At 41.6% G+C, this 15822-nt stretch overlaps 2 protein-coding genes across 2 annotated transcripts in view; one reads left to right on the top strand and one right to left on the bottom strand.

The window, feature by feature from the left end:
- The window catches only part of map6a (microtubule-associated protein 6a), a 20432-nt gene extending 14758 nt beyond the window's left edge, over positions 1–5674 (bottom strand). The window contains exons 1-3 of the mRNA XM_027273587.1: positions 5656–5674; positions 3859–3975; positions 2923–3766 (exon numbers count right to left, since the gene is read on the bottom strand). Of these exons, the coding sequence (XP_027129388.1) occupies positions 2923–3623 (701 nt within the window). The 5' untranslated portion in view covers positions 3624–3766; positions 3859–3975; positions 5656–5674. The remainder of the gene's footprint in view (positions 1–2922; positions 3767–3858; positions 3976–5655) is intronic.
- Positions 5480–15822, top strand: mogat2 (monoacylglycerol O-acyltransferase 2). Its single transcript, XM_010746875.3, has 6 exons — positions 5480–5814; positions 7313–7491; positions 13067–13271; positions 13383–13557; positions 13826–14025; positions 14407–15822. Exons 1-6 carry the CDS (start codon positions 5721–5723, stop codon positions 14559–14561), a joined length of 1008 nt encoding a protein of 335 aa, XP_010745177.3. The 5' UTR covers positions 5480–5720; the 3' UTR covers positions 14562–15822.

Below are 15822 nucleotides of genomic sequence, written 5' to 3'. Positions count from 1 at the left end.
TTATCCCTCAGTAATATATCATTATTTGTAGTCATTCTTTTATGTTTTCAGCAACATATTTAATGTATTTCACACAGACTTTAAGATATTATATTACATTCAAAGTGACGTGACAACAGCTGCAAAGACAGCCAGTTCTGGTAACAATGACACACGGCAGGTAAAGGACGTCTGGCGTTCACTGCTCAGACTGACAGGACAGACTGCGCTACAGGCCTCATTGCAGAGCTTATACTGATGATATGATCATCTTGACAGGTTATAGTGTAAGACTCCTACAGCTGTATGCACCGGCTGTCTGTCATTCATGCTCAGTGATTACCGACCTGGCCGGTTTGAAACATACATAATTTATGTGCAAGAACAGTTACTACTGTGCTGGTTGTTTTCGAGCAGTAAAAAGACACAAAGTGGTGCTTCTCCTAAAAAAAAACCCCATCTTGTACAGACACCAGCATACAACTTGCCTTCAACAAAAAAATGGAGTACAGAAGTCAATGAGCTTCTAAATGGTAAATGGACTGTGCTTAGATATCTTCTGACCACTCAAGGTGCTTTTACTCTACCTCCTTCAATCATTTATACACTGATGGCATTGGCTACCATGCAAGGTAAAGGCAGGGATTGAACCACCGATCATCTGATTAGGGGCTCCTGAGCTACAGCAGCCTCTATCGGCCAACATATCAGCTGATTCATCAATCTACTGTAGCTCTAACTACAACGACACGTATGAGGCCACAGCTCAGAGGCAAGGGATTTTAATGTTCTGTCTTCTGCTTTTTAACGTCGTGTCTAGGTTATAAACTTAAACCAGGCTGAAGATTCCTCATCGAGACATCAGGATCTTACTCCTACTGTAGCAAACCACCATTGTAACTGTAATGTTGTGATGTTTGGTACATTGGCTTGAAAACATAGTTAGGAAATGACATGTTGGTGATAAATGGTCTGTTTTTACGATGCTTCTAGCTCATCATGTCAGTGTAACTGGAATAATTGAATATTGTCACTTAGTGTCTCTCACTGCATTCTTATTATGATGATACGATCATACTATGTTAATGTATTTTACAGAATGATGCTGTCCAAATGAATAAATCCAAAACAAACAAGCAAAAGAAAGTTATATACAGCCAACTGAGAGATCAGCCTATGTAATTATGCATAATCATTCAGTGATGCAAGGTTAAAACATGCTTTAACACAGATGTCTTTTAATGCATGTGTCTGTCTGTTCGCTGCATTAACCTGCAGCTGACCTGCTTTGAGTCTCTGCATGCAGAGGAAGACAGACAGACAGACAGACAGACAGAGAGAGAGTTGACTGGGCTTCTGCTTGTCACGGTGCAGCCATTTCATGCCATGTGGGAGGGGAAGCGCCCTGGGCTGCACCCTGCTGACTGCCTCAACAACACAGGCACGACAACAAGGCACCAAACAGCTGTAACACTCACTTACTCATCTCACAAAGCGCCATTCAACTCCGACACCGGAGTGCAGATTTGGTTCTTTAGGATAAGATAAAGAATAAAACGTTGAATAAAAATCCACAAAAAAAAGCAGATACGCAATCATCAAGGCTCAAGTGTGTAATGGATCTCCTATATCACCTCACACTCTCACAGCCAGCAGCCTTCCGAGAACATAAATACAACCAATAACATGAATGCACAGCTTTGTGAGACATGCGCACAGTCACTGTGGCATTCTGCTCATCCGGCCGGCAGCCTCTATCATCCTCGGCAAGGTTGCACAACAGGCCAGAGATTAGCCTCGTGGACGTAAAACATCCAAACAGCAACTCCACCTTGACCTTTCAGTTTAATTTGTGTGAGGGGGACTGCTCTGTAATGTTTACACCTGCTGCATGTACCTCTGAGCTGTTTGTTTCAACAGAACAAGCCTCAGTTAGTTTGTGAAACAGAGATTAAGTGATACAATTATGCACCCCCAATTAAGTCCTTTATTGTGCATGAAAGAAAATCACATTTCTCCCATGCAAAGGTCTGACCAGGGACCTACAATTAATAAGGGACTGTGTGAAAAGTATTTGGGGAGAGGCTTCAGAAAATGACTAGGGTGAGATATTTTTCCCTTTATGGGTACAGTACAAGAAAAACATGTAACAGTTACTGCTTTGGGCTCAAAAATAAAGAAATGACTGAAATATCTGATACTCAGGATGCATCATTGTGTTAAGTTTGCCACAATTCCACTGTTATTATGCCGATTAGTAGTTATGTAAAAACTTTTATTCCATTAACAAATGAGCATAAAGATAGACTGTATGAAACATGGACCTCAGTGGACCAGGGGCGGGCTGAATGCAGCCAACAAACAAACCTGTAACGGCACCCACCTGTCATTTAAAGCAACAACGCTCTTAGTTCTTAATATAATGTGAACAGGTGAGTTGTATATAAATTCACCCTCAGTACAGTTGTCATGAACAGGGAAATTAGCTACAGAGACCAAAATTGTTTTTTGTACCAGGCTGTAAACATGTTTATTTCTGCTGTGAAACATAGGGACTTATGGAGACTGACTCACTTCTGGAGCCAGCCTCAAGTGGATGTTTTGAGGAACTGCAGTTTGTTTATAAATGGAAAATGAGTTGCATAAATATATTAGATATTACTTCATTTAGCTGCAGTCAAGGAAAGGGTCCAAAGAGAATATTAATAATGCTGGAGAATGAAAAATAAAGCTCATCCACCTCCCCACTGAAATAATTTTCATACAGTCCCTAAACCTTTCTTACCTGACAACAGATTAATTCTGTATCGTGCATGTATGCATGCATAGTGTGTAAATCTCTTTTATACGCATGAATATGTATTTCTACAGTCCAATAACACCTCTGACCCCTATGACCCCTCTGCACCTCCATCTTGGTGACCTCCCCGTGTGTGAACTCACTTGTACGAGGAGCTGCCTCCCGCGATCTCCTCCTTGATCTGCCTGTTCACAGCATCCGCCGCCGCCCTCCCTTTGCCCTCTCCCTCCACCTTCACGACAACTTTCTTCACCCCGTCCTGTTTGCTGGACTTCTTTTTCCTCTCCTGGCCCTGGAGGATGTCTTTCTCCTGCACCTTGTCGGCGATAGCGCTCTTCTCCACGCCGCTGTCCGCATCTGGCAGCTGTTTCGCGTGCCTTGACCTGTCCGGTGCCCGGTCGTCAGGAGTCGGTTTGGGTATCCAGGGATGGTCGTACCTTTTCGGGATGGGCCACGGCTTGTAGTCCTTCTGGTACTGGGTCTCGCTGTTGAACGGTGTTTCGGGTCCGTGGTACTCGTTCTTGGGTTTACAGCTCGGTTCGGGTCGCACTTTCCAGTGCTTAAAGTCCTCGCGCATCACCGAGCTGCACACGCGCTCCTCGGAGACGCACCTCCGAGGCGCGCGTGTCGCCGCTGTCGTGGTGCGGGATTCTGCACGAGACGGCTGCGTTTCTATGGCGACCCGGGCCTGGGGAGGATGGAGAGGCGGCTGCAGCTGGATGTGCTGCATCTCAGAGACGTCCGTGTACTTGGTGAACACCAAAGGCACCGCAATGTCAGCCTTGTCCAGCTGGTTCCAGAAGCGGGCCATGCAGCACGCCCTGCTGATACAGGGCCACGCCATGGTGGGCTTTATGGAGCTCCACTACAATACAACCGGCACCGGGTCCAAGATGAAGAAAATAAACCCCTCTCTGTGCACTCCTGTGTCCTGATGTGAGAGAAACAAGATGTCCGTGCGTCAGGCTGCACGGATGGCTCCAAATACTGTTGACGTTAGATAAGGTCAAATAAACCCATCATGCTTCTAAGAATCTTGGAGAATTTAACGAGTTCATTCAAGATAAAAGCGCACTGACGTCTGCTGTGCTCGCCTCTGTGCCTGCTCTGTCCTCTTGCTACATCACTCCACGGCAGGGCACTGCAAGGAAAAACGGCCCCGCCCGCCTGCTGCTCAGCATCCCGGAGACACAAAACTGGAGCCAACGGAGGAGGAAAATAAAAGTCAAGTCAGAGAGAATATGAAAGATTTCCGCTTTAACCGGCACACTTAAAAACACTAGTGAACAAATATAATTTGTATTAAATAAATAAAAAAAAATAATAAAACACATCAAAAATGATGTTTATTATAGGCTGGCAAATCATCTTCACCTCGCATATCTGTAGCAATGAACACTCAGAGAAGTCTTTGGCTTTTATTTTGAAATCTCAACATCAATTTCTGGCGTAAACGCGGCGAACCTGACGCACGGAGGACATGTTTTGTTTTTACGCGCACTGCGTAGTGGTACAAGAGGAGGGACGTTTGGTCCAATCTGTTTATCTCAACATTTTTGACGTTTGTTAACGTTTGGTGGTTTCAAATCAGGAAATAACCTTCACCTAAACTAAATAAAAGTAAAATAAATACATTTGGGAAGATTATATAAAGTGATGGATAAAGGAATATGGTGATAGACCTGCAAGATGAAGTGATTATAAGAAGAAAATATTAAGTAGGACAACATTTCTATTCACTATTGGACTCAACAGAATTAACAAAGGGTTATGTACATAAGAAATATGTTTAAGTAAAACAGCAGTCTTATTTAAATGATGTAAAATCTAACTTATTAAAACCATAAAAGGCTCCATGATTTGCCTTTGTGACAATGATTATCCAATATTTGCAGACTGTGCCAGACAATAGTTGATTATATGAATAATGCCAACTCATCACACTGCACCCCGAGGGCCTGTTTCACATCGGACATCTGAAAGACAAACACATGATTCAGAAAGAGGTTTTAATAATGTAGGCTGACGGCTCATTTTTAAAAAAAGCACTAATCCGTCTTATGTTTTAAAGCACCGTGTCTCATTATTACCAGGATTATATTCTGTGATTGCATTTACCGTTCTGGCATTGTGTGCGAGTAAAACATTCACCGGCTGACTGACATAAGATCAAAGACTTAATGATGTGATTAAGGTGGATAATCCCAGAATGAATTAATAATTTATGAAGATGTAATCAAAAGGGCTGAACAAACGTCAGTCTAACAGAAGATAATGAGGAAAACAGATTCAAAGACAAATATAAAGAAGCCAGAGATTATCTGTGTTGGTGATATGTGATGACTGATGCTCCACTATCTCCTGTGACTTCTCCTTTAATGTGTTATATGCACACCTAAATGATGGACTCTGCTGCAAACTATTACATTAAACTTAAAACAGTATTCAAATCATGTCATACAGCACTGATTAAGAGGGTATGTGGTAAGAAATGTGCCGACAAACGACCTTTATCAGTACCTGTGTCACCCTGAGATGCACTTAAGTGATTGCTTAACCAGACAGGGCTGCATTTACAACATTTTAGGGTAAAATATCATACAGCCAGCTAACACAGACAGCAAACTACTGATTCATGCTGTGCAAGAAGTTAAAGTTAAATATTAAAATGAACATAAAAAGTCCCCTCTTCCTATAACTTATGCTTATTGCTCACATTCGAATGCCCTGCTACACTTCCCTGCAGGTCAAAAGTCAGATGTGGCAGATACGGATTGCCAAATCAAACCCGATATTGAGTTTCTGAGATAAGACTGTGAATAGGAGGTCACGGTGGAGAGGAGATGACAGACAGACTTTGGACCCATTTTACTCACTCTTCTTCTTCAGCCACCGGCTGCAGCAGATCGGTTTTGTCTCCCTTTTTCTTCTTGTGGAAAACATGAAGATCGATTTTGCCCCACTGCAAACGCCGTTGCACAGGAGGCTGCAGACGGCGGCGGTGCTGCAGTGGGTCTTCTCCTTCCTTGGCCTGGGTAAGAAAGCATGTTCTTATGTCTCCAATGGAAATGACAGAGTGTTGATCTTCACGAAGAACAAACCTACAGTTATTCTTTGCTTCTTAGTGTTCACACAAGTTGGCTTAGCTGTTCTTGGGTAAAGTCTCAGTGAATTTAAAGGTAGAGAAGAGTTGTCACAAGTGACATGAACAGCTGGATAGTCAGAAGGGGGAGCCAAGTCAAACATGGCCTGAGTATAGCGTGCGTTGATTAAGCTCTGAAAGAAAAATGTTATATATGAATGGTTGATGACATTAAATCAAACCCTACAGCTCTGCCATGTTCCAAACTGGATGTATTTAACACTATGAATTATATATAAAAGTGCATATTGTTAGATGACTTTTTCATGCTCACGTTCTATTTTTCAGTGAGTTCTAGTTGTTGTTTGTACGAGCACCACTTGAGGCTTTTAAATGTCTCCTCATTCGACCTCGGTGCTTGCTTACCAGCTGCTTATCACAGACTCTCAGTCTCAGCAGGTGTTCAGGTGTTACAGCGAAGCTCGAGGTGTTGGGGGGTGTGTCCTGTGTAGTCAGCTTGTCGTTAGTTGGTAGCTGATTGATGATTGTGACAGTAAATATCAGCCTCACACCAATTTGTATAACAGTTTAACCAAAGTGTTTTAACTAGGGCTGCACGATATGGTAAAAAACAAACTGTGATTCTTTTGACAGATATTAGGATTATAAAAGGATTTACAATAACTGTGAATGATGAAAAAACAATTAAAATCATGATGATTTGTTTTCTTACAACTCGAGAACAAGATTTGTGTGCAGTGGTATCTCTGCAGCGCTACGGTACTTTATAGTGTTGCTTTGTTGTACGTTTTACCTCATCAAAAAAAAAATAGCAGCTTTTGTGATTTGGCTATAATATTTCGAATTAATTGTGCAGCCCTAGTCATAGCCAAGACAGGCAGCAATAATGATGCGTTAAAGACTGTCAATACACAACTGGGAGTACAAAATATGCTAAAAAACAACGTGTGTAACAACCTAAAATAACTTAAATAGCAGCTGAAACAATCTAAATGCTGACAACAAACAACAAAGATATAATCACATCAAGGTTATAAAACACTCCAAAACATCAGCAGCCAGAAGAGAGAACACCAGTGATTCACATCCACAGCAGAGGGAGAGTGCACATAAGAACTCTTTGTCCGTCGTAGTGAAATATTAAATTGTATTGACATCAAACAAGCGCATTCTCCCACAGCATCGCTCTGCTATCAGTAACCACCAAAACCACTTATGATGTCAAGTCCAGGAGGACAGGATGCCCCTGATGCAGAGCAGACATCCCCTATTCATAAACTGGCTAAACACACACATGATTTCCTCGTAAGCATTCATATAACATGTCATGCGTTTTTGTTATGGATGGTTATGTAACGCACTTATTTACAGTATGTGCCCCGCTGCCCTGAAGCTGCTGCATGTGATTTTTTCCCCCTCTCTCTCCTCAGCACCCACCTGCATCCTCCTGTTTTTTTATCTGCTCTTCACACGCTTCTGGCTGATCAGCGTGCTGTACGCTGTCTGGTGGTTCTTTGACTATGACACTCCTTCCCGCGGAGGCCGCCGGGTGCCTTTCTTGTGTGGCCTCAAACTTTGGGATTACATGCGGGATTACTTCCCGGTCAAGGTGAGAGCTTTTAGATGGTGATACCGTACATCGCAGCCATTAAACAGCAGCCAGATGTGAGGTGAGGTGTGCAGGTCAGAGCACAGGGCATCAAAACATCTGCATGTTCTTTATAGCTAATCTTTGACCTCCAGCTACATACATCTTATCTCTGTCCTTGGCAGCAGAAATTCCACTGATGGATGGACTTCCCTATGTTCCATATGGTCATGTACTTTATATATATACACATAGGCTCCCCAGATCCTACAGCAAACCTTGTTGTTGTCTGATTAAACACAGTACTACAGACGACACAAGCATCAATACTTGACTTATGGACTCCGAAATACTACACTACCACTCCCATATCAGTCAGTTAAATATGAAGCTGGACTTTCCTACAGTTGCAACATCAGGGTCACGACAAGGTGACACAAGGTGCACAGTGGCGTGTGAAACCACAACTCATTTTGATTTTTGTCCAGATCAAGCAATTTTTTAAATATAATGTGTTCATTAGCAGACTTCAGAGGTGCTGGTGGGAAGATTTTGTTTTCCTCCTGCTTCCAGTTTAAGGCATCAACCTCCTCGTTCCAGCTTCATGTTTAGAGAAAAGATTCATCTTGATCTCATCTAACGCTCTGCAAGAAAGGGCATTTCCCAAAATGTCAAACTCTTCTTTAATCTCCTCACAGATCATTTCCCCTACTGCTAACCAGAGATATGTCAGTGTTCAGAGGCTGGAGGATGGATGTTATTGATAACCAGTTTGTTAGGCATGTCTGCAAACCATGGACTCACCACCCATTGCAGTTTCAAACATGAGGATGACTTTATCCAGTGATCTAGGGTAGACAACTTTTAGTTATCAGTGATTTAAATGTAAAAATCTGTCTCTTCAGTACAAGCTTGTCTCTTGCAGCTCACGGCGTCCCTCTTGTGGTCATGCCTGAACAGTGCATACATGACCTGAGGTCAATTTGATCACACACTTTGATCACGGAAAGCGTAATATTTCATATCAAAGTCAACAGCAGTGTTTGATGTTGCCATTTTCCCCCCATGAAAAATAGGAGAGAACATCTTCCAAAGAGTTCCCCTGTTGACAAACATCCACCACATTACATGGACATACATCCTGCCCCCGAGCAAGACTCATACTTTGGACTGTGCTGATAAAACAACAGGTTCAACAGCGTTTTAAAAATAGATCTGCATGCAATACTTTAAAGATAGCTGCAAAAACATTTTTGTACATATATTACATAATCTATTTTATGATGATGGTGTGTATATATAAAAGCTTGTCACGCACACAAGCTCCCTTTTTCAATAGAAAGCAACATTTGGGAGCAGGAAAACTGAGTTTAAATATGTTTTTTTAAAGAAAATTTGTTGTTTCTTTGCGCATTAAGTAAGTCATGTCTCCATTAAAGCCATTATAGCCATAAATAATAACACAGTAGTCCATATTGGCCTGTTAAATTGAACTATATGAAGTAATCTAGTAATCTATATGCATTTTACACATTATTTTAAGATTAGAAAACACCATTTTGAGACGTAGAAATGTTGTTGAATATTAAAATACAGAAATATGAATCTGACTGCTGCTACTATCATCATCATCATACTTTATGCACATTTAAATAATGGCTTTATAGCCAGCTCTAAGAAATATATGAGCTATAAAACCAAAAAAAAATGGTCCATAATAATTCAATATATGCTGCAGGCAATGTAATGTAATCTGAAGGAGTTACCAAGTGTCCCAAGACCAAGTGCGATAAGGCGGTTACAGCAGTGAGCACCATAAAAACAGAACCATATAAAAATAAAAGCCAGGAGAAGACCGGTACCGAAGCAATAAGACGACAATAACAGTGACAAGTGAACAAACTGAATAATAATTAGACTGTTTTAAATAACAATAAAACAATAAAAAGTATTAAAGTTATTCAAGAGCTGATGCAGACACAAATAGCAGACTAGAAATGTTTCATTTCTGTGAAGATGAAAACAATTTAAGTCATTTCCAAGAACAAAAACCTCTAAACTTCCCTGGTTTTTCTCTGATCACACATATCGTTATGCAAACACAGTGAATCATTTTCAGTATCATCTGACTAAATGCCACGTTAAGACTGAAACAAAGACTCAGTTTAGGGCTAAAGAGGAGCAGTGTCCTCTAAAGAGCCCAATTAGTTTCATTGGTGTGTCTTTTCCCCACCGTCTCTAATCACGGCATCATCAGCTCAGACTAAAATCTCAGCAGCTGATGCGTGTGTTCCTGACACACTTCGACAGGACGATGATGATGGTGCAACGTCAAACTAAACTAGACTAGACTCTGCCAAGGCCGCACAATCCTCTACAAGTTTCGACACTTTATGAAACAAATAAATCCATTCAGTGACGATTTACACAAGAAAGAAATATACAAAATGTCAAGCGAGTCACACTCATGACCACTTTGTCATTGTCCACTTACTAAAGCTGCTGAATTAGCATTAAGGGATTGGAAACAGCTAGTCTGGCTCCAGCCTGGCCAAGCAATAGTCATAGCACATAACCCACTGTGAACTGTGTAACTGTTCGACCAACAGCAATGCCCAGAGACAGTTTCTGGTGTTGTGGGATCCACAACTACCCAGACTGGTACTATACACCCTGTTATGAGGAATCAAACAAACAGCGTACAATGGTCGATGGTCTAAATAGTTCTAACAATTAAATTTTCCCAGTATTCATCCCCCCATCTCTTTTTGAATTTGAAAAGTGAAACTCATTGTCTCCACGATAACCTCTGAATAGAGTTAATTGCACTAATGAGAGGGGTGATGGTAAGAGGGTTTATCTGTAACTGTGAAATGATTTTCAAGTATCCCAGGAACGTCAAGGTAAAATAGAAGGCTCACTTCTTTCCAGAAAGGTTTAATACTGTATGAGGACACGTCCACACTCCCTCCAGCAGGAGCACCAAGGCCCAGTCAATTTGAATTTATGGGATAACTTTTGTCATGATTTGATGTTATTTATATATATATGTATGTAAGTGCTTTACCTCTGCCTACAGTCTACACTGGAATCACACCAAAATAACACAACTTTATTGACTAAACCTAAAAAAACTTGGACAAGGACAAAAGCAGTAGAGATAATTGGGTGGTCATGACCTTGCAGTAGGACTATAGGAGAAGGTCGTCAGTGGAGATTTTGTTTATAAACAGTCCTCATTAGGGGAACTGGAGCCAATCATTAACTGTGAACTAAGGGGCACCAGCAGCAGGTACCCACAGTACAAATAGAGTGGACACAAAATAACATACCACCTCTGTGAAGGTCAGGGAAGCTCCTCCAGTATAAACCAGTTCAGACTGAGTTTTTTTTAAAACAAGAAATCAGCTGCAAGAGAATATTTAACCGAAGCTCTAAGAAGGTTGCTGCATCAGTGTTGGGGGAATTTAGTCACAAAAAGTCAAAGTCAGAGTAAAAATAGAATCAAAGTGGATGAAATGAAGCTGCCTGTTTGTCCCTGAGAAAGATAGCATGGCTAATGTGGGCGTGATGTTGCCCTCAGAGCTGCGAGGCCTTGAGATACTAATCTCGCACAGCGATACAAACAGTGAAGGGAGCAGATTTGGTCCACAATACTCGGCTATAGGCTGCAAAACAAACTACAGCACATGGCAAGCGACTCTTTACTCTTGACAATAAACTTTGGGGCCTCTCGCTATCTCCTCCGCTCCGGGCGGGTAGAGGCAACGCTCCACGGGAGAGATATGTTATCTAATCCATAACAATTATTTCCGAGGATACATTTTTCAAGGAATTGAACACATGTCAAATAGTTTGTCTAACACTGAAATCGCTTCACCTGGCAAAGAGAAGAATAATCCGAGTTAAGTGCAAACATTAAAGCATCTCTTCTCTGAGCTCCTGCCCAGTGACAAACAAATGGAGTACGAGTGAGTCAACACCAGTCCTCAAAGTTTATCTTGAATTTTAGATAAATTTATCACCTCTGTAAGTGATCTAAGGACTCTCAAATCAATCAGTACCTGCTCAATCACAATACTACAAACTAATATGTAAAGTTCTTAAGGGAAACTCACATTGATTTTAGACGTTAAGATCTGTTTCCAGGTGTTAGGGAGTGCTGCGTCATCTGTGATAACAGTTGAACAAAGCCTGTCTCTAGATGGCGCTGTGTGAAATCCGATAAATGTCCTTAAGTGATGTCACTCGAGTCAGTGTTCGCTGGGGCTGAAGACAACAAGTTTGAAAATTAAAAAAGGTGGGATGTGGAGTTAGAAAGAAGTGACCATACCAGACCTCTCTGTAGCTCGTCCCTCAGTAAATATCAGCCTCACACCAATTTGTATAACAGTTTAACCAAAGTGTCCTAACTAGGGCTGCACGATATGGTAAAAAAACAAACAGACTGTGATTCTTTTGACAGATATTAGGATTATAAAAGGATTTACAATAACTGTGAATGATGAAAAAACAATTAAAATCATGATTACAACTCGAGAACAAGATTTGTGGGCAGTGGCATCTCTGCAGCGCTACGGTACTTTATAATGTTGCTTTGTTGCAAATTTTACCCAAAAAATTGCAGTTTTTGTGATTTGGCTATAATATTTCTAATTAATTGTGCAGCCCTAGTCGTAGCCAAGACAGGCAGCAATAATGATGCGTTAAAGACTGTCAATACACAACTGGTAGTACAAAATATGCTAAAAAACAACCTGTGTAACAACCTAAAATAACTTAAATAGCAGCTGAAACTAATCTAAATGCTGACAACAAACAACAGATATAATCACATCAAGGTTATAAAACGTCCCTCATCTCATCTTGAGGTTAGAGGTTCAAGGTTACAGGTAGGTACCAGGTTTGGTTTTGACAAGAAGATTAACTTCATTGATCCCCCCCAATGGAACATTTATAGTCTCAAAATACAACCACTAAAGGCTTATAGACATGCAAATGTTGAGGGATTGTGAAGTGATGGGCAGCCACGTAACGTAGTTACGTTCGGTAGTTTCCTCGAGGGCCCATGAGGTGAACTGGCAGCTCTCCAGCTACCAGTTCTTGCTCCATACTGTGGCCTGTGCTGACCTTCAACCAGCACACACTTCAGTTCCCAAGCCAAGTCCTGTGGACTGAACTACCACGACCCCGAAGATGGAAAAAACTGACCATGCTGAGTCCAAAAATATCGATTGAGATGCTAAATGAAAGATATTCAAGTACTTCAGAATTGTAGTTAAACACAGTGAACGCGAGTTACTGAGGGGAAGCGTATCTTACAGTAGGCTGGCTGGCTCCAAACGGTTTTGGACAGTTTGCACAGGCCACATAGAGGAGAGATGATAGAGGGTTCAGAGGGTCAAAGACAGTGTTGAAACTGGAATATCGAGGGACATGTTTGGGCTTGCAGCCAGCTGGGCCACTGTAATATCTCACTGTCCTGTTAGGGAGAATCAGATGATCTGAAATAAAATTATTCCGCGCGATTAACCAACACAGAAATGTGCAGACGTTCAATGATTTGCACATCGTTCTTGTCTTTTCTTTCTCCTAGTTGGTGAAGACAGCCGACCTGGATCCCAGGCATAACTACGTCATGGGTTTCCATCCCCACGGTGTGCTGGTGGCAGGAGCCTTTACTAACTTCTGCACCTATTCTACGGGCTTCAAACAGCTATTTCCTGGCCTCACCACCTGTCTGCTCATGTTGCCCCTTTGGTTCAGAGCCCCATTCTTCAGAGACTACATCATGTGCGCAGGTTTGGGCCAGAGACATTTGAATCAAACTCGATCAGCTTGCCAATTCTTTGTTCTAGTCCAAATATAGTATAATTTAAGGTATTATTTGATTATTTTCTGTTACACTGCAGGTCTGATTCCTTCAGATAAAAAGAGCGCCAGCTATCACCTCCGAAAAAGAGGTGGTGGTAACGCTGTTGTGATAGCAGTCGGTGGGGCTCCAGAGGCCCTTGATGCCCACCCAGGGGGCTACGATGTACTCTTGGCCAATAAGAAAGGCTTCATCAAAATGGCAATGGAGCACGGGTAAGAGCAAGAGAGGGAGAGAGCCCTGCAGCAGAAGGTTTTCTTTTTATTCAGCTAATTTGCCGAGGTCTTGTGGCTGCTTGAAAGGATCATGTCAATCTGTTAGTTTCAGCGTGGCCTTTTGAAACAGAGGCTTATTCAAGTGCCTGACATGGAATTTTCGGGGAAAGCACGTCGGCCGACTTCGTTACGAGATCAATTTAAAAACGGTGCAAATATTTCAAATGTATTAACAAATAGTCAAACACCCTTTTTCGTCTTTTCGTAGCGCTCACCTGGTGCCAGTCTTCTCCTTCGGAGAGAATGAAGTGTACGATCAAGTGGGAAACCCGAGAGGAACCTGGCTTCGATCTACACAGGAACGGCTGCAGAGCGTCATGGGTATCTCCCTGCCTCTCTTCCACGCTCGTGGCATCTTCCAGTACTCCTTTGGTCTCATGCCTTACAGAAAACCCATCAATACAGTAGGTGAGTGAACAGCTTTGTCCATCTATGAGGGTGCAGTATGCAGTTACCTTGACTCTGGACTGAATTAGTCTTTTGATTCTGTGCAATTGGGTCGATTATCACCTGCAGTATATATGAAATCAAAGATCTATGCTCATGTAGATCCCAACCAGCTGCTATTTTATGGCAAAAGCATCTAATCAATCTACAGTTGGCAAAGAAAATCTCAGTGCACACAAGTAATATGAAGTCAAACATAGCCAGAGATATCGCCCTCTCTGATGCAACCACTCAGACACGCACGTCAGCCCAGATATTATCATGTTTTAGATCAATAGACCTCATATTGCATTAAAATATACACCAGCTCTGAGCGTGTTGTCCTTCACCTTGTCTCTGCAGTTGGCCGGCCAATACGGGTGGAGAGGAAAGAGAAGCCAACGGCCGAAGAGCTGGATGCACTTCACCAGCTGTACATGGATGAGCTCAGCAATCTGTTTGATGAGCACAAAGGCAACTATGGGATAGACAAGGACACACACCTGAATTTTGTCTAAGCTGGACTGGTGATGGATTTGAATGCCTATTTATTTGTAAAGCTCACATAATCGTACTTTTTGATTGACTCTGTACGCCCGACTTTCCTCCCAATCCAAACTGTTATCGGTTCTGCAACAAGACACACAGTCATTTGACATTTGTTTTATAAAAGTTAGGATTCAACCAGAATGGAAATCCACATATCCACTTACTTGTCACTGTTCAGAGGGAACACTGATGACACAAGTCAAGTTTTTCCTCACTTAATCTGCCAATCTGTTGTGGCATCTGTCTGGGGTTTGTGCAAGACCTGACACTTCACTCTCCCTCTTAAACAGAGTCATAGGTCGAATTTAGATTACAACAACTTTTTGGAGACGCTGTCGTAAAAATATAAAATATATTCAGGGTTCAGTGTCTTTGTGACAAACAGAGAAAATAAAGATCTTACATACGCCACTCAACTGAACTTTCTTTCTTTTGCTTCTATAATATAAAAGACAAGACCAGTTTTTATTGTAACCATCTACAAATCATATATAAACAGATACCTGTACATTAATTTAGAATCAAGGCAACATGATTTTGGCCCCAGGAGTGTTCTGGCTTTAGTTTGAAGTCTGATGGTATTGAATAATCATATTTAAGCAGGCTTTGGTTCCAACAGTCAGGATTGCATGAAAAGCAGTCTCAGAACCAATCATGATGATTTAGCTTTTGTATCAGCTTTTTAAAAGCTGCACTAGAAGCCCAGAAACATTAGTTGTAGTTAGAGGTTATATTATGGTCAGACAGTATCTGATAGATTCCCAGACCATCTCTCCGAAGCATCATCTTTGTTTCAGCTGTTCAGTAATTTTCCAAAATGTGGAACTATACCTGATGTTTAAATTACCCAAATGAAAGATGTGATTCGCATCAAACCTGATATGAAATAAGTCTGTTGGACATGAACTCACTCAGGTTTAATGGTGGTTTTGGTGGTTGATTAAACACGCTCAATGGTTACGTGTCAAGATTACTTTTATAGATTTATTAGTTCTAAATTCCACATTAAAGGTCGGGTGTCTGGTTTTCGATCAGGTTCCCACATGATAAGACTGTCTGTGAACTTTGGTGACACTTTTTTTTTTTTTTTTTGTTACCTCAGATGGCAGGGCTTCTGATATTTCCAAATGATCAGGGCATTGTCCAATGCCCTGATCATTTCAACACAATCTGGACAAGAGCTGTGTGTATTGGGCTGACGAAAATGCTGACTAAAAGAAAAACTTACAG

This window comes from Larimichthys crocea, chromosome XXII (genome assembly GCF_000972845.2).
Source record: "Larimichthys crocea isolate SSNF chromosome XXII, L_crocea_2.0, whole genome shotgun sequence".
Lineage (NCBI taxonomy): Eukaryota > Metazoa > Chordata > Actinopteri > Sciaenidae > Larimichthys > Larimichthys crocea.
The sequence above is the reverse complement of the archived record's forward strand: the minus strand, read 5'-3'. Positions and strand labels throughout refer to the sequence as shown.

Excerpts from the sequence above, each read along its gene's own strand:
- mogat2 (XM_010746875.3), top strand. The coding sequence starts at position 5,721 with ATGAAGATCGATTTTGCCCCACTGCAAACGCCGTTGCACAGGAGGCTG. Across the intron at positions 7,492-13,066 it reads GGGATTACTTCCCGGTCAAG|TTGGTGAAGACAGCCGACCT; the intron begins GTGAGAGCTTTT and ends TCTTTCTCCTAG. Across the intron at positions 14,026-14,406 it reads AAAACCCATCAATACAGTAG|TTGGCCGGCCAATACGGGTG; the intron begins GTGAGTGAACAG and ends TTGTCTCTGCAG.